The following is a 25164-nucleotide window of genomic DNA, read 5'->3' on the forward strand; positions in this document are numbered from 1 at the left end:
AATTAAATAAAACATTATAATATAAATATAATATAAAGCACCAAATTTATTCATAATTTCAGATATAGCCATACATTAGCACGACAAGCAAATCTGGAAATTTTTGAGCATTCAGTGAGCTTTTAGAGACGTATTTCCACTCCAAAACAACTGCAAAAGGACTGCTTGGATTAGAGTCAATTAAATTACCTACCAATCCCATGATGGTGATACAACATAGACGTAACACCATCAAATCGGAAGCCATCAAAGCGATAGTCTTCGATCCACATTCTCAGATTAGACAGAAGGAATCTCAGAACTTCCCAGCTGAAATAACACAAATATATTTTATAAGCTTTAGAAACCTTGGTATCAACTAGAGATCCTTATACCATGTTTCCCACTTGCATATACAGTACTTGTAATGGACATTTTACCAGTTTAAGGACTGTCTTCCCCATTTTTCATTAGCCTTCACCTAAAAAGTTTTTCTTAAGTTTTTATCTTACTGCACATAATTTTAAGAGTGCTCATAGGGGTTTAAGAAAAGCTGTCAACTATCTATAAATATATCTAAACAGATTAGTGTTTGAACACATATATTACATTTTAACACCCGTACGTGCTGCTGTACTTTTCCTTAGCCTCTCTAAAGACATTTATTCTACGTGAGAAAAGATCTTACAGAAATGCAAAGCAAATTTTAACAGGTAGGATTTAATTCCCAATATTTTATTGATTTACAGCAATTGCTAGGCATAATAGAAGTTGAAAAGCTGGCTCCCTCCCACAATTATTTACACATCACATGTCACCAGTAGATCACCAAATCACCTACCACGTTGCAAATTTACACAGTTAAAGAGTAAAGCAACTAATGGAAGTTGAGAAATAATTTTGAAATGCAGAACAGAATGGGGTATAACACGCACACGAACAAAGAGCGGACATGAAATCAAAAATATAGAAGAGGTTTCAAAGCAACTAAGCACCTGGAGGCATTTGCAATCAGAATTTGTACAGAAGAACAGAGTTTCCAGAATAACTTTCCTACTCTTCATCACCTTGTCTCCCAGGACACTGGCATCAGTAGCTTCAGAATACCCCTATATATCATTTCTACTGTTCACCTTTCATTCACTACCCCCTCCGGCATGGGCTGCCTCAGGTGCATCTCCTACAAGCTATGGCTTCCAAGGGCTCACCCATCTCAAATGGCCAACCACAGGGGGTAGCAAAACTCTTTTTGCCCAAGTCTACGACACGTGCCAATATTGCGACTTCTCTCCAATCCATTTCACAACACAGCACAACCACCTCCCTTACTACTGAGTTTCTGTTCAGAAGCTACACAGCAGAGTGCAGGGTCTCACCCACCACTCTCCGTTGGGTGAGATGAAGGGGTACACCTACCACAAAAGCACACCAGTCAGCATCAGCTTACAATTTACCTATGCAAGGACGCGGCATAAGGCAATGAAGGAGACCCTTCCTAGATTTCACTTTATATAACAGATGTCGGAGGCAATAAACTCATGAGGCAGTTATGACACAACGAATAAACTCCATTCTGACAACTGTCCCCACCTTTCTTCCTCCAAAAAACTTCCCCATGCGAAAGGTGCTTTAAACCTGGAGTTAGTGGTAGCACATGAAAAGATGGGAGGCTGTGGAACCACTATAGAGCTGGTAAATTCCTGACCTCACTGAATAGCCAGTTATTTACCCAATAGGATTCTAATATTTCTCCTTTCTTTGCATGTTACAGAGTTATACACCTGCATATAAAGACAGAAATATTACCAAATCAAAGCCTCAAAATTTAGAAAATGCCAATCAATGCATTGCCTCAGTTCATTACCTTTTCGGGTCATGCATTACAAAAGATTTTTTGTTCCATCCTCATGTTCATCCTCCCGACTCAAGTAATTCAATTCACAAGGTAACACTATGCTAGGAAGATCCTCAGGAGCTTGTCCACAAAACAATTTATATATTTGTTATGTCTCAGGTGAGATGATTTGCAGTGAACAAACAATAGAGAGAGAATGCTCTGATACTGAAAGAAATGAAAAGTTATCTAAAGTCCTGTGAACTGCCAAGCTGGTCACATAAAATTACAGCTTTGTGCAAAAGCTCACTGTATCTCCTTCTGACCCAGCATCAAATCAGCAGAAAGCTATTTCGTACAAGCTAAACACTATGAGCAAAGTCAAAGCAGAAGCTGTATTGCAATAAAAATACTATCTTGCACAGAATTAAGATAATGCATGTACAAAGAGTAGATTAATTGCAACAACCACCAGTCAGACAAAGAAATTTCTCCTCATTACAGACTGCTTGATTTTATAACCTTTGAGTTATTAAGATGGTGAAGAGGATTTCTAAGACACACACAGAAGTCCCAAAATGGATGACATTGGTTTTTTTCACCACTATTGGCACTAAAGACTGATCTTTGGAAAAAGATGGATAACCAGTATGAAAATATATTGTAATGACTTTTCCATGAAGAAGTGACTACAGATAAGAACAAACAATCTTTTGGTTCAACAAATACATTTTAATTAGCAAATTGATGAGAGCAAAAACCTGAGTAGGAGCAGCAGATGTTTTCCAACCCTCTGATTGCACAGGGGAGAGAAGATTGTAAATAAGTATACAAACAAACATATTAACACTGATTCTAGTCAAAACTGGAAAAATTCAGTTTTAGGATAATTTCTAGGAAGTATGTCAAATACTGGCAACCATACTGACTTTTAGAGAGATAACCACACAGCTCCAAAACACAAGCCAGTACAGGTTTTTTTGAAACATGTAAATCTCACAAACCATACAGAGGGTTCATTATTTTATCCAAGTCAATTTGTTATGGGAGCAGCAGCATCAGAAATCAAAGTTGACAGATGTAACAAATAACTTTGTGGAATGCCAGTAGAGGCCAAAATCATAACATCATTGAAATATATACACTGTAGAAGCAATAACTCAGGAACATTTCTAAAAGTACATTCTTGTAATTTTACAGACAGATATGGAAACAGGATAGCACTCATTAAGAATGTAATTTCCTTTGGGCAAAAGCCATATCTTAAATTATATCCTAACAGTCTCTCACATTTTTGCATACCATGAAATTGACAAAGTTCTTCCACTGAATGCATGATCTAAGGGAGGAAAATATATGCTGTATTATCATTAAGGAACAGAATGATTTACAGTGTAAGAAATTTAAGTAACTCGGAATTCACTCAGACATCATTCAAAACAAGTAAGGTCTTTGTAGAGAAGTCTTGCTGGTTTTTTTCCTCCCCCCTGGGCCAATAGCTCACACATTAAAAACCAATTTCTTGGTTGAAAAAGTGAAATGAGCATATATAGCCAGATTACCTTGGTTTCACAAGGTGATGAGAAATGTAACAACTTTCCCACACTAGGTCAGCAGAAAACCTGTGAAATTGCTTACAAGTCAAACTCATTATTCACTGTTTTCTTCCTGTACTAACAAAAAAGCAAAATAATGATTCACTGTAAGAATTCTAAATTCTAATCCACAATGAACATGAAATATTTACATTCAGGCTAGAAATTAATTTAAACCAGTTAATTTTGTCACTATGGACAAAAAAATAATATTGGTTGTATCTAAAACAGTTTGAAGCTGCAGTTCTTGAACCATATTAATGTTGACAATCAGGAACTGTGTTTATAATTATGTATTACAGAAAGGGAGTGATACTGCTGACCTTAAAACAATCTATACTTTTATGATGATTTACCTGTTTTCAATTCTTAGTGTTTAATTAATTTAACATGTAGTAGCACTGAATTGCTAAAATATTACTCTTTGTATTATTCCTAAGCATTCCAACAGCTGACTAGCCTAAATTCCAACAATGGATTGCTAAGCATAAAGAAACTGGCACTCAGTGTGCTCATGCTAACTTTCAGTGAATCTGGTCAAGTTATGAACTGAACGGCCAGATTCGATAGATATGTTCTCCCCCACCCCCGCTGTTAACCAGCATACACCAGTTACTTAGATGCATGTTGTTTGATCAATGACTCAGAAGGGTAACCAGTATTAACCCTAATTGGAAAGCAACACTCATCCTAGTTTCTTGCAGTGTTCTTGAACTATTCTTCACAGTGCCACAGCATAGTGGATATTATTAAAATAAATTGATATGAAATGGATTTTTAACATCCCCACCATAATTAACCAATGCCAAACACAATCAGTATGGTCATGACCCCTTTGGTCAAGCAGCTCAAGCCACTGCACTGTGAAGGTGAACTAGGGGCCAAGAGAGAACTTAGATATGTATGAAGTTTCTACTTCTTGTCCATCACAATCTCGTACATGGATGAGGTTTGAAAGCAACACTTTCAACAGCAGCAGATCTTAAGTCACACAAAGCGTGGGAAGATGTTACCCATACTGCATGGATTATAACAGCACTTTCTCAGGAAAGCTAGTAAGAATATTTCCCAATCCTGAGTCTCGCACTGCTACTGGCTCAAGACTTCCTTAACAGGGAGCCTAGATCATTAGAGAAGATTTATCTGTATTTCTTTTAGTCATATCAATTATGATGAGAGCCACTTTTTTTCCCCCTGAAACCTCTGAATTTAAAATAAATATTTGCTTTAGATCTAGCTCCCTGTGTTTTTTTTCCTCGTTTATCAAATATCTTAATTACTACCCCACTGTCTCTTCCTTCCTCACTTACTGCTTACAATCAATTGCTTATCACTTTACTTCTGTTCTCTGCATTGTGAGGTTTTGTTTGTTTTAAAGAGAAATGGATCTATACCATGACCTTTCTGTTTCACTTGATTAGATCATGTTTGCTTTGCTACATGTACAGAATTGATAACACTGACAGTAGACAATTTATATACTGATACACAGCAAAGATGTTGACAGTGCCAAACAAGATTTGTAACCTTTGATCATAGGCCTGCAAAGTAGCTTTATTTTTTAAATGACATATCAAATAAAAAAAGTAAATAAATATAAGTCACTGTGCATTACAACTCTCAGAGTTTTATCTTCCTTTAAGGTCCAATATGACACCTGAAACATTAAAAGAGTTTCAACGGCCAATTGGGTAGCTTAGTCTCAAAACTTCACAGCCAACTCTCCTTCCAGCTACAAGTGGAAAAGTCCCCAGTTTGGAAATCTTGAATGACCCTGCAAACTCTTGGGGCCCAACCTGGAACAAAAAGGACCTACTACCGAAGAATGTGCACAGGTCACTGCAAGCAGATGAAGAGTTTTGACAAACCATAATGGCTATGCAATAAAAACTTCTAAATTATTTGCTTCCTCAGGTTCATGCATGAGTAAACAATACTCTGACATCAGTAAGAGAAGACAGACCTACATTAGAGACATATAAAAGAATCTGAACTATACGCAAATAAATGAATGAAGAAGTAAGAATGCTGCACATCAGAAATCAGAAAAGACAAGCAAAGCTGAGTACTTAAAAGCAGGCATTTGAAAGCATACCAAATCAACTCACGAGGTGCAAGGACAACATCCCTCTGACATAATGCTAGATTACTTGACTTGTCAAACATTAACCCATTTGTGTCTATCCTAGATAATCACCCTCTACTGAATCTCAAAGAAGAGCAGAGATCTGCAGCAGAACACAGCAAAGAACTGAAGATTAAAAAGACTAACCTGCTCTGAAGTACACACTCTACCCTGAGGCCAGAAGGGGATTCAGTCCTCCTCATCATGAAAATCTAACACTAGACTGGAAATTAGGATGCAGTTTCAGCATGACATTATGATTGTGAAAAACTTTTGTACTAAAGTTTCCTGTATTCTCACAGCAAATATTGTGGCCCTTGGGAATGTTTTGCTACACAAAAACACGATGAAAAAAAAAGCCGGACAGCCCTCATGGACTTAAGGCAAAAGACGTTCAGGAAGACATGCCATTCCTAATTCATCTTGTCACAGTGAGGTGACAGAAAGTCACATAAAGTGTATGCGACCTGTTAAAAGAGTCCCTCAGTCTGTTTTTTGGTCAGGTACTTAAGTAATCTCAACATTAAGTCTACCAGCTGTGAGAAAAGCAGTGATGGCAGCAAAACCCAGAACTTGCTCAGATCAATGTCTATGAAACCTTCAGACACGCAGCGATTGGCATTGCTAGATCAGACACCAATTTCCACTGGGAAGAACAGATCCCTCTGCACAGCAATGCAAAAGGTCAGGGCTTTTTGCTCTGCTTTTGTTTTAACAAAAATGGTGCTTTAAGACAGTAATGGCCACTGATACCAGTTTTCCCAGTAGGAGCTGAACTACGTAAGCAGCTTTCCCAACTAGAGCAGTTGCCATTACACAGGTGATTCCTGGAGGAGTGACATTTCCAAAAGGCTTGAGATTAAGGTAAATATCACAGACCATCAATCGAGTCACTGAAAGACCAAAAGTTTCCTGCAACAGTTAAAAATAAGATACTTCTATCAATACTTGCTGCAGAGGACATCTTTGCTGGAGTGTTAACAACCCATTCCCTCAATTAAAATAGAAAAGCTCAAATGTATTTCAAGATTTCAAGGCTAGCCTTCAGGAAAGTGGTTCTAAAATACTTTGGTATTATTATGAAAAGTCACGAGAAATCAAAGAGAAAGTAGGATTATTTTCAAATTTGGAAACATTTGTTCAATGAAGACCTGAAGTCCTTTCACAAACTAAATCATACTATCAAGCAACACAGAAGTTAATACCAGTAAATTAATTGAATACAATTGCACTATTACTTCTACACTTCCCTTTTCATGGGCAAAACTCCAATTCTGCAGAAGCCACTGACAAATATGTTTATATTTATGTATTTAAAAATTCTAATAAGCAGAACAATGATTAATATACCATTTACTTTGTGACATCCAATAATCAGACTGCCACTTGATATTCCGCGAATTAGTGAATCAGCATAAAATACTACAAAATAAGAAATTAAAATAACCAAAACAGTTTTCCTGATTTAATTATAGTTAAAAATATATCATTGATATATTTTTTTAAGTCTAAACAAGAAACTAAACAAGAAAAACATTTTTAAGACTAAACAAGAACAGCAGCTTTGAAGATGCAGAGGATTTTCAATTTTTGTTAAAATCAGAATTCTAGAGTGCCATGCCAAACAATAACCCCTCTGGAAGCATTAATCTGATCCCCATAAGTCCAGTGTTATGCAGGGAGAAAGCACTTTCTATCTTTGTGCTGTAAACAATGTAACAGCAACATGCATTTATTATACTTGATTCATATTAAGTAATTACATAAGGAAAATGATTTCTTAGGAATAGGCACATCCTTTATTCAAATTCAAGCAGTAGTTCTGAAGGCCAAGAAATATTTGATTTTTTTCCCCTCAAAATTCTACTTCATCTGTTGACAAAAAGCAGCACTACAAAGTAAAGTCCTTCAGGAGCTATTTGCAGACATGCTACAATACACAGGTAAATTAGGGTGACTGAAAATATGCTAGGGAAATGATGGTAGTCCACCATTTTATCAAGAAAAAGAGTAACTATTTCTCTTTCTTGCAGGTTCTCCCAAAGACATGGTAACTGGCCCCGGGGACACACCATTGCATGTCCTCAGAAACCGACTGCAAGCACTAGTGAATGTGAGGAAGACCAGCAGTAGCCAAGCACTGTGCAAACTCCACTCCAAGCACTCAAAGTTGATTGTCTGCCCGTCTAATTCCAGGTCAGAAAAAAGTTCTACCTACCATACACACGGACACATGCACACACCAAGAGTAAGTTACAGCTATCTGAAAATGCTTCAGAAGCTTTGCACACAAGGCGGCACGTTTTCTTGGGCGAGTATCAAATCTGGGCTCAACAGAGCAAAAGGCAAGATTTTGATGCATGGGTCAGGAAGTCATTTTCTCCTCTGAATTTCCCAATTTTCAAGTGCTTAGAAGTTCGAACAATGTTGTGGAAAGATCCACCCTTGTAGTTCAATTCAGAATTAACGTGCCAACTACTGTATTTTGCTAAGGAATTAAACATGTTTATGAATATAGTAACATGACTTTAATTAAATGCCATTTGCACAAAAGACAAATTGTCTCCTCAAAGGAATTAAGGACCATACATAGGTTTATTATATCTAGTAAGCATCAGTGTCCTAGACTTAAATTTTTCAGGCTAGTCCTATCTACACCTGATAAGAGTACACTAAGTATCAAATAAAGCATTCAATTATTTGCCATAAAAATGGAAGCAATAATTCAGGTATTACTCAGTAAAGGTTATGTCCTGCAAAATGTGAATATAAGAACAGCCTTGGAGGCAAAGCAGATATGTACTTATTGTAATGACATTTAGTATTCTTGGTGCTTTCTGCTCAGAGGGCTTCCCTAAATAAATAGAAAAAAACCCTGTAAGTACTGAAGACAATTACCTGCAGTTTTACCAGAGCCTCCAGGACATAGACATTTTAAAACAGAGAATGTCTCAAAAATAAAATTATAAAACCCTTTAAAGTGCTGATAAAGCCTATGTGGATTTCAGCTATGATTTGGTTAACATTAGCACTCGTAGTTCTCGTGTTCTACCCAAGTAAATGATACACTAATAAAGTAAGTGTCTTGGAGAACATTTAAAATTCTTTCCTCAACATGAACTTCTTAGCAAATATTAAATTTATGTAGTCATATAATCAACCCTGCAAATTACCAAACAAAATTTGCTGTTCTGCAACATGCAACTGAATGACTTTTTTAAAACATACCATCAGGATTTTGTATACAATTTAATGCAATTCATGACTTCCGTAACTGAACTGAGATCTCAAATGCTTCAGAGTAGTTTACTGTTTCATAGAGGGTTTGCTTTCAAATGAAGACTAAATTTAGTGTAGAAATAGCCAACAATCTGTTAGGTAACAGGTGACTTAAGATCTCAAACAGACCATTATGCTGAACTTCCCCCAGAAACCAGCACCAGACTTACAAAGGGGACTGGTAAAGAAACAAACTTTGCCATATTTAACTACTGCATTGTGAATTGTTTTTCCTTCCTGAAATAGTATGCTATTATACACATGTATAAAAATAGAAAACAATTATCCTTGACTTTCTATATTCCCTATATAGGAAACCAAAATTACTTTCTCCATCAATTAATTCCACTAGCAGTGAAAAAAATATTTAGTATCTGGCAAACATTTTTAAGCTCTACTTTCTCAAAACCATCTTACTAAAAGCCTGGAATAGTGTCTTCCATTAACCTAATTTTATTTACTACTTTAAAATACTCTTCCCAAGCTGAGACTCACGCAAGTGACGTCAAAGGGACACTGAAGCATCTGGTTCACTGCCTTTCCCTCGGTGTTTCCTACCTGACCACCCACCTCCAGCTGCTGTCTGAAAAACCAAACATGTTTGTCTCCTGCAACCATGCAGTTTAGCCACAGTTGAGAAACACTGCTGTGACCTCCACCTAAGTCAAGGTGGGATTCTGAGCACGCTCTCTCCCCCCTCAGACATGCAGAAGCCAATCTACAGCTGACAAAGAACTAGCCTCTCTCTTTGCTGATGCTAGACACAAAAATGTAAGAATGCCAGCCTAAAACCAAATGTGCACACTCAATAAATATTTAAAGCATTAGTATCTGCACCTTCCAGATGAAAATACAGACTGTTCTCATTTGCATTCAGGTGGAAGTTTGTAGTTTTTTTCTAATGAATAGCTACAGGAATTTAAGCAGCAAAGAAATTAAGTTGTTCATAAAACAGAACATTTTGAAAACTCCCAAGCAAAAGCATTAAAGAAGTGGAGCAAGACCACTAGACCTCTGCCCTTGAGAAAATTTCAGCATTAATATAAATGTATCAAAGATCTGGTTTTCTGAAAGTTAAATGCACTTAGGACTGAGAAGTCTTTCCTGTGTGCAGATGACAACGAACCATAGTTGCCACAATGGTAACAGAAAGACTCAAGTTCATATATACCAGGAACACACTAAAAATCCGTACCAATCTACCATTCAGTCTCCATATGCTGTTACAGATTGTTTTTAAATAGGTAATTACCTAGAAAATCCAAAATCAAAACATTAATTCTCAAGCAGCGATCTGCGTCAGCTACTTTTTACGTTAACATAGCAAAACCAGCCTCTAAGGAATAGTTAATATCACACTGAAGCCTGAAAAGAGCGTGACTTTCATTTTACCATTCTAGGACTTCTACTTAGAAGACATTATCTGAATACCCTTTATTTTAGTCTCTCAGAGACTGGCATACTGGACCCCTGAAGTCTAACTAAGTTGCCTGCCATTTTACCAACCAAAAGTCTACCCTTCCCTTCCTCCAAAGTACACAGTTGGTAGCAATGTCAAATCTGTAAAAGGAGAAGAAAATTTCAAGATGGGTAGAGGCGTTAATTATCAGTCATCATCCAGTCAAGACATTACAGGAGGCTTCTGAGATACTGACTCCATGTCCTGAATGGTAATTTACTGATTTCCTTCCCTGGGGAAGCAGGGGGTAAGGAAATTTCACTCTTTAGACTAATATTAGCTAATACAAAGCTTAGATTACTTCCTCTCACACTTGCAGATTTTATCCTCAGCATAAACAATTTCTCTGGATACAGTCCAAAGTACTTTTCAGTACCATGGGACAAGACTGCTCAGCTATGTGACAGACTTCAGCAAGTAGGGCAGTAAAGTTTGTACAGTGAATCGTTGCCTTCACAGAAAAAGGAGTTTTCCAGTGGAAGGCTTAGAGAGTCTGAAGATTATCTTATATCATCATCATCCCTAGCATGCGATTCAGGAATGACTGCAGAGGTAAGCAGCCATCTGGCAAAACTGATTTACACATACATCAGTCCCTATTATCTTCCAGCAAGCACAAAATGCAAAAGCTGTTGCATTTACGAAAAACAGCTTAGATGATCTGTACAGGGTTCATATCAAACAGCCAGCCATTCGTAAGCACAGCACAGCATTGCTCAGTTTGCTGCACTTTTAAAAGCTACATTCTTCAGGAATGTAACGAGAGGTATTAGCTCATGTTACGCTGTGCCAACAGTTGAGACCTTGCAAATGTACTGTGTTCTGCATGCTTCCTAAATACTTTTTCATGTAAGAAAACTGAAAAACAGGTTTATATTCAAAGGCGCTTAGTTTTTAATCTCAGTTTCTTACTAGACGCTATCATTTCAGCAATACAATTTGTACTTTATGAAGATTAATACAAGAACAATAAGCGCATTTCTAATATAACTGTGTTTAGTATGTAATATGTAAAATAATTATTTAAACTGTCTCTGGCAAAAAATAGCTACAATGTAATTTTGGTGTTGATTCACAGGTACACTTTGTTTTATCTGTGGTTCTATTTTTAAAGAATTAAGCACCTATTTTAAAACCTTTTGTGATCAGAACACGTTCTAACATAAGCACTATCTTTCTATAGCCACTGAATTTTTAAGTTCCACCAAAGACTTGGGAAAGATACCATGCCAAAATGTATTCAGCTGTACTCCCACTAATCCACTGAAATTAAATTGTGACAGTGGAAACCACAGATAGTGTCCTTATACTAGATATATATTACAGAAAGCTTATACTACTGTTTCCAGCTTACTGGGAAAACTGTTTAAAAACAAAACATTCCTTCACACCATAAAAAGCTTTGAGTACTGTATTTACATTTTCAAGTCAACACAGAAGTGAAAAGTCACAGAACAAGCAAACTATCTTTTGATAGTTTTAAAAGCAACTTATCTTGCTGAAAGACGTCTGATTAGCGCACTAGAACTTGTATATTAATCACAGAATGGTTTGGGTTGGAAGGGACTTTAAAATCACCTATTCCAACTCCCCCACCATGGGCAGGGACACCTTCTACTAGACTAGGTTGCTCAAAGCCCCATCCAGCCTGGCCTTGAACACTTCCATGGAGAGCACTTCCATCCATAGCTTCTCTCAGGCAAACTTTGTCACTCTCATCATAAAAGTTTCTTCCTCATGTCCCATCTAAATCTACCCTCTTCCAGTTTAAAACTGTTTCCCCTCATCCTGTCCCCACAGGCCCTGGTAAAAAGTCTCCCTCTGTTCTTCCTTATAAGCCCCCTTTAAGTATTTAGAGGTCACAGTAGGGTCTCTCCAGAGCCTTCTCTTCTCCAGGCTAAACAACCCCAACCCTCTCAGCCTTTCCTCATAGGAGAGGTGTTCCAGGCACTCTAACAGGTCCATATCTGTCTTGTCCTGGGGACCCAGAGCTGGATGTGGTACTTCAGCTGGGGTCTTGTGAAAGAAGAGTAGGTGGGGGGAATCAACTCCCTTGACAGGCTTGGTGTCATCTGCAAACTTGTGAGGGTGCACTCAATCCCACTATGTCATTATAAGAAGTATTACTTAGTACCCATCTCCATATGGACCCCTGAGGGACAACACTTGTTACTGATTTCCATTTGGACATATTAATCTACCAATATAATTAATACACTGGAAATATGTATTTTTTTCTTAACAAGAACTACCCTCTTCCAGTTTAAAACTGTTTCCCCTCATCCTGTCCCCACAGGCCCTGGTAAAAAGTCTCCCTCTGTTCTTCCTTATAAGCCCCCTTTAAGTATTTAGAGGTCACAGTAGGGTCTCTCCAGAGCCTTCTCTTCTCCAGGCTAAACAACCCCAACCCTCTCAGCCTTTCCTCATAGGAGAGGTGTTCCAGGCACTCTAACAGGTCCATATCTGTCTTGTCCTGGGGACCCAGAGCTGGATGTGGTACTTCAGCTGGGGTCTTGTGAAAGAAGAGTAGGTGGGGGGAATCAACTCCCTTGACAGGCTTGGTGTCATCTGCAAACTTGTGAGGGTGCACTCAATCCCACTATGTCATTATAAGAAGTATTACTTAGTACCCATCTCCATATGGACCCCTGAGGGACAACAGTTGTTACTGATTTCCATTTGGACATATTAATCTACCAATATAATTAATACACTGGAAATATGTATTTTTTTCTTAACAAGAAGTTTTTTCCATGAAATTCCATTATTTTCCATTAAAATGGAAGGAACCACTCCAACAACAAGTATCTCCTATTTCAGGCCGTATTTCAGTGCAACCATTACTGGTCCTGGCTTAAGAAGTAGCAGGATACTAGCAACTTTTGATTAAAGTGTAAGGGGAAACTTCATAATCTTGTGCGAAGCCAATTTGGTTGCCTATGCCAGGATAAACTACAAAGAAAATCAAAGCTAAGATCCTCTAACATATTTTCAAATGAGTTTGCCATTTCAGGGAAAGAAGTCGCTCATACCTTGCACTGAGTGAAGGCATTCTAACGAAATCTTTTGTTTTTCCAAATCTGGATGATGATGGTGCTGTGCTAAGAGCACCTGTAGATGAAACCTGCAGAACATTCGTTCTTTCTTGTACACAATTAATGAGTTGAGTGCTATGTCATACTACTTTCCCAAAGTCGTTACCTTCATCAGCCAATGTTGGATAAGCATTAGAAAGAACATTCAGCTTAAAGTTGTTTCCATCTATCCATTTTCTGATAGACCTTCAGTTTCCTACCCACTTAACCCAAAGACAAAACAATTACCTTAGAATTACTTGTAACATAGTCAAAGTAGTTCTTAATCTATTGCAATGCCCTTACCCAAGAAGGTGGTGGCAAAGGAAGCCTAAAAGCATTGATAATGTAAACTTTAGTATTTTGTAGCGGACTGCTGCTTTCTTCTCCAAAAAGCCTTCACTTCGTAAACAATCTTTGGGATGTAAGCATCAGCCCCAGAATGGTCATAACTCAAGGAAAGCCTAAGTAGCAGGTAAAGTATTTATCTCCATTTTGTAGGACGAGAAATACAAAATTTCAGACTACAAGGTAGTGAAAAAAACTAAAAATCTGGAGTAAACACTACACAATCAAATCAAAAGACAGGGGAAGAAAAAGAAGAGGAAATAATTTGGGATTTTTTTTTCCCCCTCTCCAGTATTTGGCTGACTGATTACTCAGTCACCACTTCTTTGAACACAGAAAGTATCTAGGGAATCTAATGCCAAGACCTAGATTTCAACAACAAAAAAGGAATTTCATCTATCCTTGTTGTCCGTAAGCCCAACTATGTGTAGCGATTTAAAAATTTACACTATTTATTTCCTTAATTTAAACACCAACTTTAGGTACTTGTTTCTGATGTCCAAGATTAATCCGTTTCAAACTAAATAAATTAACAGAAGAAACCGATCCATTTTAAATTAGGTAATTCAGAGTAAGAAGTGGTTTTGCTTGTAGATGTGACTACTTTTAGAACCGCAAAAGGTCATTCTTTTAGACTATCTTGGTATATGAATCAATGAAGTATATCTAAAAATTTCCTTTGTGGGAACAATTCTATTATTTAATTTTTTGCCTGATTAATGTGGTATAACAAAAGAAACAAAAAACTTAAATTTTCTTTCCTTCTCCCTCCACCCCACCCCCCCTCCCCCTCCCCCTTTAGGGAAGAAGGGGAGGAGAGAGAAGGGCAGGAAAGGCAAGGCAAAGGGGAATTTAGTATTCCCTCCACCTGCTTGTAAAAGGTCAGGGTATGGAAATGTAACAGTGACCAAAGCAAATATCTTAACTGAATAGTCCTCATAGGGATAATTTTAATTCCAGTTGTGGTTTAATAACGAATGGATTCTTCCCTCAAAAGACACCAATTTCTCTTTTACTTACTGGATTAGAAAACTGTCTTGGAAAACTTGGGTATACTACTAATAATAAGCCTGTGCTAACATGTTCTAAAATCTCATGCCCTACTCAAAGGTGTACTACAGTGTTAATAAAATGCTACTAAATAGCAGCGAGGAGAGAAAGAGCTGATCACTATAAGCACTGAACAGTAAATTATAATGCCAATCTGTAGATTTGTGGGTTAAAAATACAGGCTCGAGGGTCCAGCTGCCTGGTTGCTAATTTTGACAGGGTGAAAGGCATATGGCTTCACTCCACATCATGAAGTGACAACTTCTATGGTGTTCACATAAATTCCTCTAGACAAGAAAAGGTGATATAATGCGTTTATTTAATAGGGAAAATGGCAACAGTCATTACATTACTTTCTTTAATCTCTCTTCCATTAAGACAGAATAAGAGTAAAGACAGTAAAGAGCATTCTCCACTGTGAAGCCTAATGAAATATACATGTACTTCAATAGCCTTAGTGCAAAATTATTATATACACAACCCCCACACACTTTTATTTAATAATTCTCCAGAAAACTTCCTTCTCAGTTCTTTGTTAGAACAGATTGAGATGTCTCCTACAGAAGAAAATTAATAGAGCACAGTAATTTATTATAGGATGTGATTTTTCTTTCTTATATTTGTGATCATATGCATCTACCCATGTAAGTATATTTGACAGGACTTGCTGAATAATAATGAGATTGAAGAAATAAAGAGGATTAAGGTCTACAGAGTATTACTTGTACACTAACCTCATTTTCCTAACTAAACTCATTAATTGTAGTAGAGTAACTTAGAAAAAACTTCTGTCAACTACCTAAACTAATAACAACCATCTCTATGGTGATCAATTTCTTTTGTTTTTAACTAAATCTACAACAGTTCTCAAGACATTACAAGGAATTATAATATAGATATGTAAAAATACTGGGAAAAAGCATCTTTACCAGAGAGGAAAGACAGGGAGGAAGCAGGACAAACAGATGTTTGATTGCACTTCTCATGGCCAACTATAGAGAATTCTATAAAGCTACCTTTCTTCACAAGGAACTGCCCAAAAGAAAGGGGGGGGGGAAAGGGGGGGGGCAGTGGGTGGAAATGTGGAAATGATGGCATCCCTTTCAAAACTCAACGTAACAAAACATATCAGCAAAATTATTTGCAGATCATATCACTGGCCATAAATACACCACTGACTTTTGGAGATGCATACAGCATTTTGGTAGTCTCTTTTCTGCTTTGTAGATAGTGGTTTTATTTGTTTTGTCCCTAGTTGTTATCAATTTTCTTACTCTCTCCAATGAGCTTTCCAAAACTGGATTTCAAGGGGATCTGTACATTACACACCACATACACACTAGAATCAGAGGAAAAAAAAAAAAAGGCAATTATCTTAATGACACCATCTCCTCTCCCTGTCATGAGAGGTAACATGCCTAATTTTCCTCCAACCTCAAATTTCTTTGGATGAAATGCTATTAGAAGAAAGTCATTCCTCACTGCATTTGCAGACTTCCTTTAAAACGTCTCCCTCATCCCAAGTTTATAAAACTGTCACCCCTCTCCCCAGCACAATCTTCTGTTCACAACAGACACTGCTCACATAACCTGCTGCAGTAATCACAGAGGAATGCTATGAAGGTTGTCAATTTAAGTGGGGATTACTAAATGCAAGATCATTATTGCATTTAGACTGATGAGGAATGATTCTCTGCAGTGTGTTGAATCTTATCTAATTTTAGATCTTTATTGAAATACCATAATCAGCTTCAGCTAAGAATGACTGCATCTATTCGAGACATGCCTGAATTTAATTGGCTACAAGTGGTGACCTCTATTTCAAAACATACTACCTGACAAAATTCAGAACAATTGGCTGCAACTTTTCAGTGTGCCCTTTCTTCACGTACCAATATATTACGTTATTACCACATCACCTTCTGTGCATCTACATTTTAGAAACTTCACACAATGCTGTGACTGCTATGTTGCAGGTTAATATGGGAAACTGGACATGTCAAAGGAAGTTACACGTATTCTTACGTAAAGCTCGGAGCAGTCACAGCATTGTGTGAAGTTATGTTGCAGGTTAATATGGGAAACTGGACATGTCAAAGGAAGTTACACGTATTCTTACGTAAAGCTCGGGAGTTTCAGAGCATCTGTGGACTTAAAGCCCCCCAGCCTGCTATAGCAACCTAAATACAATGCAGTAAAACAATTAAGCTTCTAGATGAATGTTTAATTAAAAAATTAAAGCCATTCTACAGCACATCCAGACTGCATATACTATACATCATATGCTCATGGAGGGAACTTTTTCACTGTTTTAATAATTCTGGTAATACTGAAGTAAGTTCCAATATATCATCCATTCTGTCAAAGCTTTCAGTACTCATTCCGTTCAAGGGCAAATTATTAACTACTATGTCCCCATACCTGGAAGTGCTTACTAGCTAACATTCACAATGAGTACTAAGAAGAGAAGAAAACACAAAGAAACAAAGATGTTCAGACATGGAAGGCCTTAAACTTTAAACCTTAAAGTTTTATAAAGTACTTTTCGTGCCTTTACAGTCACCCTCAAAAGTCTGGTCTATTAGAAGCAGACTGCGGAGGACATAGACAGGAAGGTTTTTTTTAAAGTCAATCTGTAATCAAAATAACTACATTTAGGAGTTCTGGGGGAAAAAAAAAATCTCACTATTACATCACAAGCAGTGTTTTGTGAAAACAGTTATTAAAAAATAAGCTTTGCTAGACAAATCCAATTCTGATGTATATTATAGAGTCCTCTAAATACACAGCTTTACTAAACTAGTTTAGTTAAGGACTACAGTCAAGAAACAAATTAAAATTAGCATAGTTGAAGGTCTTACATAAGACACAACTTATATCCCTGTTCCTACTGTAATTACCCTAGAATCCACAAGATACTGAAAAACACAAATGACTGAGAATCCAGCTCACTGACAACTATCACTGCATTACCTTTAATCTAGATGGAATTATGACCAAGGTATCTCCCCAGAGTACATATTTGTTACAAACACAACCTGCCACTGGATGTCATTACCACTGCATAAATGCAGGTAGAAGAACATAACCTGTACCTGACTATATCCTCCAAAGCGACAGAGGAGAACACTTCAGTAACTACACCTACACTATGGGAAATCAAGTCTTCTGTATGCAATACATTAATTCTTCAGTAATTTTCTCCTCCTGCCTTTCCTTCTCCCTTCCTTCCTGGCTGGCAGATCAACTGTGTCTCAAAACCTGTATAGCTTCAACGTCTAACGAAATAGCTCAGCTGAGAAAAAGATGTGAAGAAGTCTCTCAATTAGAGCCATGCAATCTAAGAAAGGTAAAGTTGCAAATAAAGACAGGTTTGATCGCTCAAAGATTCAGAAGGAAGAACACGGAAAGATGCAAAACTGTAAAAGAAAATAATACTAAGTCTGAAGAGGATAACCCAGCACCATCAAGGGTCTGTTACAAGTAGTAGCAGTCTCCTTCCTCCGATGCCTGCCTGGCCAAAGAGACTCTTCAGGTGTCTGGTTGGAAGCTAGAAGTGTACTAGCAGTTTTAAAATCCTACCTATCCTTTATGAGTGCTAACTCATAAGCAGTTGTTTGCAGTCGCACTCTCTGAAACACTAGTGAATAAAACAACCCTCGGATGGATGGTTAACAACACACATACCACATTAACTGCATTTTGTAACTCATGATGATCTGCCAACTTTCCTTAGGTGTATTAGGCAAGAAACCCTAATTTTAATATCATAGTACTCCATAAAGCATCAAATTACAACCATTTAAAATGCTAAATGTGCAAACAATATAGAGTAGCAGCGTATCCATCTCTTCCTGAAAACTGTTACAAACCAGAGTGATGCTCCCACATAAGGAAACAAGTTTTCACTTCCACAGATATTTGTGCTCAGGCAAAAAAGAGTCACAGTATTAAAAAAAAAAAAAAAACCCACACACAAAAAAAAAAAAAACCAAAAAAACAAACAAACCCCACAACCAAACACCACCAAACCAAACACAGAACTTAGGGCATCAGTTATTTCTGCTGAGTTTTACTTCTATTGTTATTCCTAAAGATTCACAGAAATATATCCAGATACCTATTGTCCCTTAGAAGTGGATTAAGAAAATGTACAATCTAACAGAGCCTTAAGAAAGAACAGGAATACAGAGCCTGGAAAAATCAAAACAATACTCTTACATCTCAATAAGCCTAGAAAGGCAGCATCATTTACACATTTTAATTATGCAGTGCTTAAAAAACAAAAACAAAACCAAAACCATATCTTTTCCAGATAACATCTTGTTCTCAAATCTTTTTAAAGAAAAAGAATTTTGTCTGATTTGTATTTTACACACATTTGATACATGAAGAAATGAATTAAAATCAAAACATAATCAACTACTCTAGTTTTGATCCCACCTGGTCTCCAGGGTCTACAGCATCATTTCTAATGAACTCGGCAGCTGAATTATCTTCAAATGCAATTTTAGGAAGTAAAAATTGTTACACTTTGTGCTAAATTAATTATAAGCAGATTCCTAACTTAAGATGCTAGCATATTTGTATGTATTTAAAGTGAGCTATCTTAAACAGGATCACAATAGAGACAAAACACAATCTACCAGAAAATTAACTATATAGTGCCAGCTAGATTACAGGTCCAGAGCTTATATCTTACAGCAGTTCTTTCATGAATTCAGGCATAAGAGATCCACATTTTTAACAGAAAAAAGAGAAAGAATATAAAAGTTTGTTTTACAAAAGTAATATCGAAATAAACTGCAATCCTCACTCTGTGGATATGTTTTTTGGGTTGGCAGCTGAAGCAGGGGAGAGGGGGATAGATACAACCAGGAGATGGAGAGGAAGGAAAGGAAGATTCATTAAATTTACATACTTGAGGAAAAAACTGCCCAGTTCCAGATTTTAGAAAAACTGGGAAGACATGCCAAAATTATGAAAAGTGGAAGTTTATTTTTATACATTTTTTGTTGCCTTTTTTAAGCAGAGTTTATAATATTCTACTTGAAAAAAAGAAGTTAAGCAGAAAATATTCTTTTACTCATACAGGTATTTTACCTCCAAACTCTCATTTTACTGAAACTGAGATTTCATTCTCGTGTAACAAAACCTTGAAGGGCATAATTTGCAAGCTGCTGTTTATATTTTACAAGTGTTAGTACAACACCTGTATAAGAATGGATTAAAATACATATATAAGTAATTCCACTGCTCCTTACATGTTGTCTCAAAGTCCAGAACACAAAACATGACTTTATCTTAAGTTGCACCATAGTGCAAGACCTAACATCCAGGTAGTCCCTTGAACAGGGGACTGTTCCTTCCAAAACACTCAATACCAGCACCACTTTCTTTCCCATAAGGAAGAACCTACGTCTGCTCGGAACAGAGAAAGGTCCATAACTGCATTCAATTTATTTTTCTCAGTAAAGAAGTTGGTACAACACACTTGTTGATTATAGATAAGCATAAAATTAAATAAAGTGTGAAATACTACTGTATTGAAATTAAAGTTTTAAGATTATCTGAAATAGAATTTATTTTAATATAAATTTACACAGGAATAAGCAGCAAAAACTAGAAAATTCTGATTAGACATATTAAAATGCATTTGTTTTAATTAAAGTCACAAATCAACATGACCCCCTGAATTCACCAGTGAAATTGTCCCAAATAAAAAGTAAACAAAGAACGGTTCATCCTATTAAGTAACAAGGAGCATAAGTCACTTATTACACTGTTCACTTGGTTTAATTGAAATTTTGAGTTACTGTGCAAGTTTCCATTAAACAGTTGACCTATGCTATGCAACATTACTTCTGCAATAGGGACCTTTGTAAACAGTTACAACCCCCATAAGCTAAGAAATGGTCAGCCTCAAGAGTCAGCAACTAACGTAATTCTCAAAAATTTAAATACATCTGCAACATAAGCATATCCAGTTAATGGCAATTCTGCGCAAGTGAGGGAGAGGAATAGGGGGAGAAATAGTAAATTGAACTTGCAGCACACAAAAACGTAATAACTGATGTATTAAAAAGAAACCAGAATCACCAGTCGCTGAGTGATGAGCCACCAAAGGCACTACCCAAGCAGAACCTTGAAAGGGTTAAACCAGAACTTTAATTGATAAGAAGGGCAAACAAGATTATTATGCATCTGGGGTCAGGGAACACAAATTTATTATGGAATAAGAAATGAGGAACACTACAAAATTTAAGATACTTTTTAAGGAGATTGTGGGGCTGTGTAAAACTTAACATGGGATGTACAGGGGAAAAATCAAAGATGCTTTGAAAAGGGAGGAATCACGGTGGTTCAGGCACGAACAAACATGGGAAAAATGAGAGAAGCAGACTGAAATAAGGTGGCTGCCTGTGTCTGTCTATTTAAACCACTGAAATATTCAGCATACGAGCATAAATCCCCCTGCCCCCAATACCTCAGAGAATACAGTGTGAACAATATTAAACGCTAATCATTATCTAGAATTAACAGGTGGTTTGACACACACTGTATTTATACTTGTTAATTAAGAGTTCCCAAACTGGGACCACAGAACCGCTTACTGAAAATGACCCTGCTCCACATTAACTGTTGATCAACCCCTGGAAGCCCTTTGGGAGGGAGTCAGTTGTCCTGGGGCAAAACTTTTACTACATTTCACCAATCTGAGTTTGACAGTATATTTCCAGAGCTTACAAGTTTTCTTCAGCTTTTCTTATTCTCTTATTTATTTAGATATAAATGTGTATTATATAACATGCGTTTAATAAAAAAAAATAACAAAAATACATAACTATTTTATAATACATTGAAATTCTATGGTAGATAATATATTCTTAAATAATAAATATTTAAATAGATATCTATACATTAAAAATACATAAATCTACTTTAAGATAAAAAATATAAATGTTATATAATACATGCAATGCACATGGTAGATAATATGTACATATGTAGCCAGATGACAGAACAACAACAAAACCTAAATACTGTTACTTAGTATTGAGTATTTAGCAAAGTAAATGAATTCAACTCAGCATATAATAACTGTTGAACAACCCAGATGACTTTTCCAGTTTGGCTAATAGTGTAGTTTTAATAGAAGTGATAGGAAATAATTACCACTTGTACACCTGAAGTGACATTTTATACTTACTTTGCATAGTCAAAGAGCCTGCTGTCCCAGAGCTGATGATTTCCTTTCGGACCGGAATGGAAGAAACAAGAATCTGTACCATCAAATTGGTTGAGACCATCTTCAGAGTTTTTTGACGCATGGCTGTGCACAACATCCAGTAGAACAGTGATCCCCATTGAGTGAGCAACATCAATCATCTCTTTCAGGTCATCTGGAGTTCCATAACGGCTATCAGCATGAAAATGCAATGTGTTATGAGTGATACAATCTGAATTTAAGCTGACAATACTAAACATTACTCAAAAACTATGTGAAAGTCATCAGTTCTCCATCACCTAGTTCCCAGTTATACACAAGATAGTTTTTCAGCCTCTTAAGTAGAAGCACAGGATCATTTAGGTTGGAACAGACCTCTGATACTATCGAGTCCAACCATAAATGTAGCACTGCTAAGTCCACCACTAAACCGTGTCCTGAAGTGCCACATCCACACACCTCTTAAATACCTCCAGGGATGGTGACTCAACCACTCCCCCTGGGCAGTTCAGTCCAATCCTGACAACCCTTTCAGTGAAGACGTTTTTGTTGCTAATATCCAATTTAAACCACCCCGGCACAGCTTGAGGACGTTTCCTCTTGTTGCTAGTAGTAGCTATTGGTTACAAATTGACAATTAAAAATTATTTTTAATTAAAAAATACATCACGCATGCATGCTTTGTTGTGCAGAAATAGTTTCAAAGTTTTATTCTTCCCTGTTAATAGATCAAATTCCATTTGAAAGATAAATCATTCAACATAAAGCTTCTACTTAATATCAAACACTAGTTCGTAAGAGACAAGAAAACACTTGGATTACTGAAATAATCTATAATAACTATAAAAGTCAATGAAAGTGAATGAAAGTCCCCAAAATACACTATCTGCTGCTGCCTTGCTTAGTTATTTGGTTTAGGTACCACATTATTTCCCTACTTGTTCTAAAATAAAGATTTGTCTCCTGTATACAACATAACTTTCTTCTCACTGAATAAGCCAGTTAAAACTTACTATCTACCTAAATTTAGCCTGTTATCAGTTGAGATTAAAAAAAAAAAGGAGGGGGGTGACACACGACACGACACACGACGACACGCAAATCAGATCATTCAGTTTTATCATATTTTTCTTAACAATTACCTGAATGCATTTTCCATCTATTTGCACCTTAGGCCTCAAATCTATGTACAGTCTGTTATAAGTGTAGGAAGACATTCCCACAGGCACAGAGAGCCATGACTTTAATCAAGTTCATTGTGAATAAGTAATGTACGGTTTTATTTATCATAAAAGAATGACTTACATATTGTGTTTCTTACTGCCAAGAATTCCACAGCACAAAAGCCATGCATGAAGACCGCTGAGGTTGGAATAGCTGGAATATGCTATGACAGCTAAAGTTACTTACAATCTTTTTGTTTGTATCCTAGAGGAAGTGTTCCACAGAGCCACTGATCACTATGCCGAACTAATTTCAGATTTAAGAGGAAGCTAGAGCAAATACCGAAACCATTACTTTCCTCTTCTATTAAACACTTACTTGTACACACACACACAGAGACTTACTGATTTCAGTGGAAGGGGAGTAGGGTGAAAACAGAGAAGATGCTGAAGTACTTAAGCCTACCTTGATGCTGCAAAGAAGCTTGTCACCTGATAACCAAAACTGGCATAGTATGCATGTTCCATGATAGCCATCAGCTGGACACAGTTATATCCTATAAAGATGAAAGAAATAAAACAAGCAAACCCCTGTATGAAAATCCAAACCCTCTAACATATCCAGTCCAGTCTTCTCTCGTTTTAGCTGAGCCTGATGATTAACAACTAACAATTCAGTCTCTCTCAAGAGGTAACTGTACCCAGTAGTTTATACTTACATGATCTTCCATTAAAAATGGAAACGTCAATTTGTCAAGTGATCTATATATAAGTAGGAGCATTAAATCTCTCAAATTTTGAATGCAGTAAGTGATATAAAAATATAATCTTAACTTAACTTTGGAATATTAAACTATGTCCATCTGCATGTCCTGAACTTCTGCCTCACTCCTGACACACTCAGTCAGGGGGTGTGAAGATAGTCCCTGGCTACACCAACTATACCTTATGCCCTATGGAATCTTTTTTTACCACTTCAAAACCCACTTTTTTCCAGCTTCAATGATTATACTCCTCTTCTACACGAGTCTTTCAGAAAAGAGAAAACACGCAAGTAATGTGCTTTTGTTCTGAGTTTACCAAAGAACCAAGGCAGTGCCAGGAGGGTTGGGGAGACGCTGTCTCATGTGCCACCTAAGATAGTTCAGTGTAATTTTAAGGGATGGAAATCTAAAGGGAAAACATACTAATGGTACAGCCACAGTACTTTCCACACATCTTGACTAAGGCTATCATTATTTGAGTGATTAAATGGCCCAGACAGGTAGCAAGTGAGGACTTCAAACAAAAGATAACCTCCAGGTTTAATCTACAGCCTGCTTGGACTCCCACCACCTCCACTTGTCTTAATTACTTTAACCAAAATCTTCATTCTTTGGTTTAGACAAGATATTTTCTTTTTCATTGTTCTTGGTTTTGTTTTTGAATTTTGCAGGCATAAAAAATATTATTAGAAGATAGTTGGAGTGAGCACAACAATTTGTCAGATTCACTGCTGTTTTATAATTCAGGCTCATTGAACTTATTCTTATTTACAGCATTTTTATAAATAAACAGCAACATAGCATCAAATTAATCTCATTTGATTGGCTTGCTATTTATTTTGCTATTTGTCATGCACATATTTCTACAAACTATTAATAACTTCGCATTCTTAAACAGTGCTGTCTTTAAGCTTGTCCTAAACAAGTAAGACATTCCAAAGCTGAATCTTAATAGCCCTTAAAAGTAAATTTTATAAGAAGAGAGACCTAATTTCCACAGTGCTTACTTAAATAAAAATGATCTATCATTTCTGTATACCCTACCTAAATTTGATACTGCTTTTATTTTGTATTGTAGCAGCCATTTCATGACATTTCTACCCCAAAAAGAAGAAACTGTAAGTAAAGTAGAAAGAATCATAGAATTGTGGAATGGTTTGGATTGGAAGGGACCTTAAAGATCACCTAGTTCCAAGCCCCCTGCCATGGGCAGGGGTACCTTGCACTAGACCAGGTTGCTCAAAGCCTCCTCCAGCCCGGCCTTGA

At 36.8% G+C, this 25164-nt stretch overlaps 1 protein-coding gene across 1 annotated transcript in view; it reads right to left on the reverse strand.

The window, feature by feature from the left end:
* Positions 1 to 176: 176 nt before the first annotated feature.
* The window catches only part of LOC104515988 (1,4-alpha-glucan-branching enzyme-like), a gene marked incomplete at its 5' end in the record, with an annotated part of 44856 nt that continues 19868 nt past the window's right edge, over positions 177 to 25164 (reverse strand). Inside the window, 3 exon segments of the mRNA XM_010160166.1 lie at positions 177 to 309; positions 21954 to 22163; positions 23601 to 23691. Of these exon segments, the coding sequence (XP_010158468.1) occupies positions 177 to 309; positions 21954 to 22163; positions 23601 to 23691 (434 nt within the window).

Source organism: Eurypyga helias, unplaced genomic scaffold (assembly GCF_000690775.1).
Source record: "Eurypyga helias isolate BGI_N326 unplaced genomic scaffold, ASM69077v1 scaffold8171, whole genome shotgun sequence".
NCBI lineage: Eukaryota > Metazoa > Chordata > Aves > Eurypygiformes > Eurypygidae > Eurypyga > Eurypyga helias.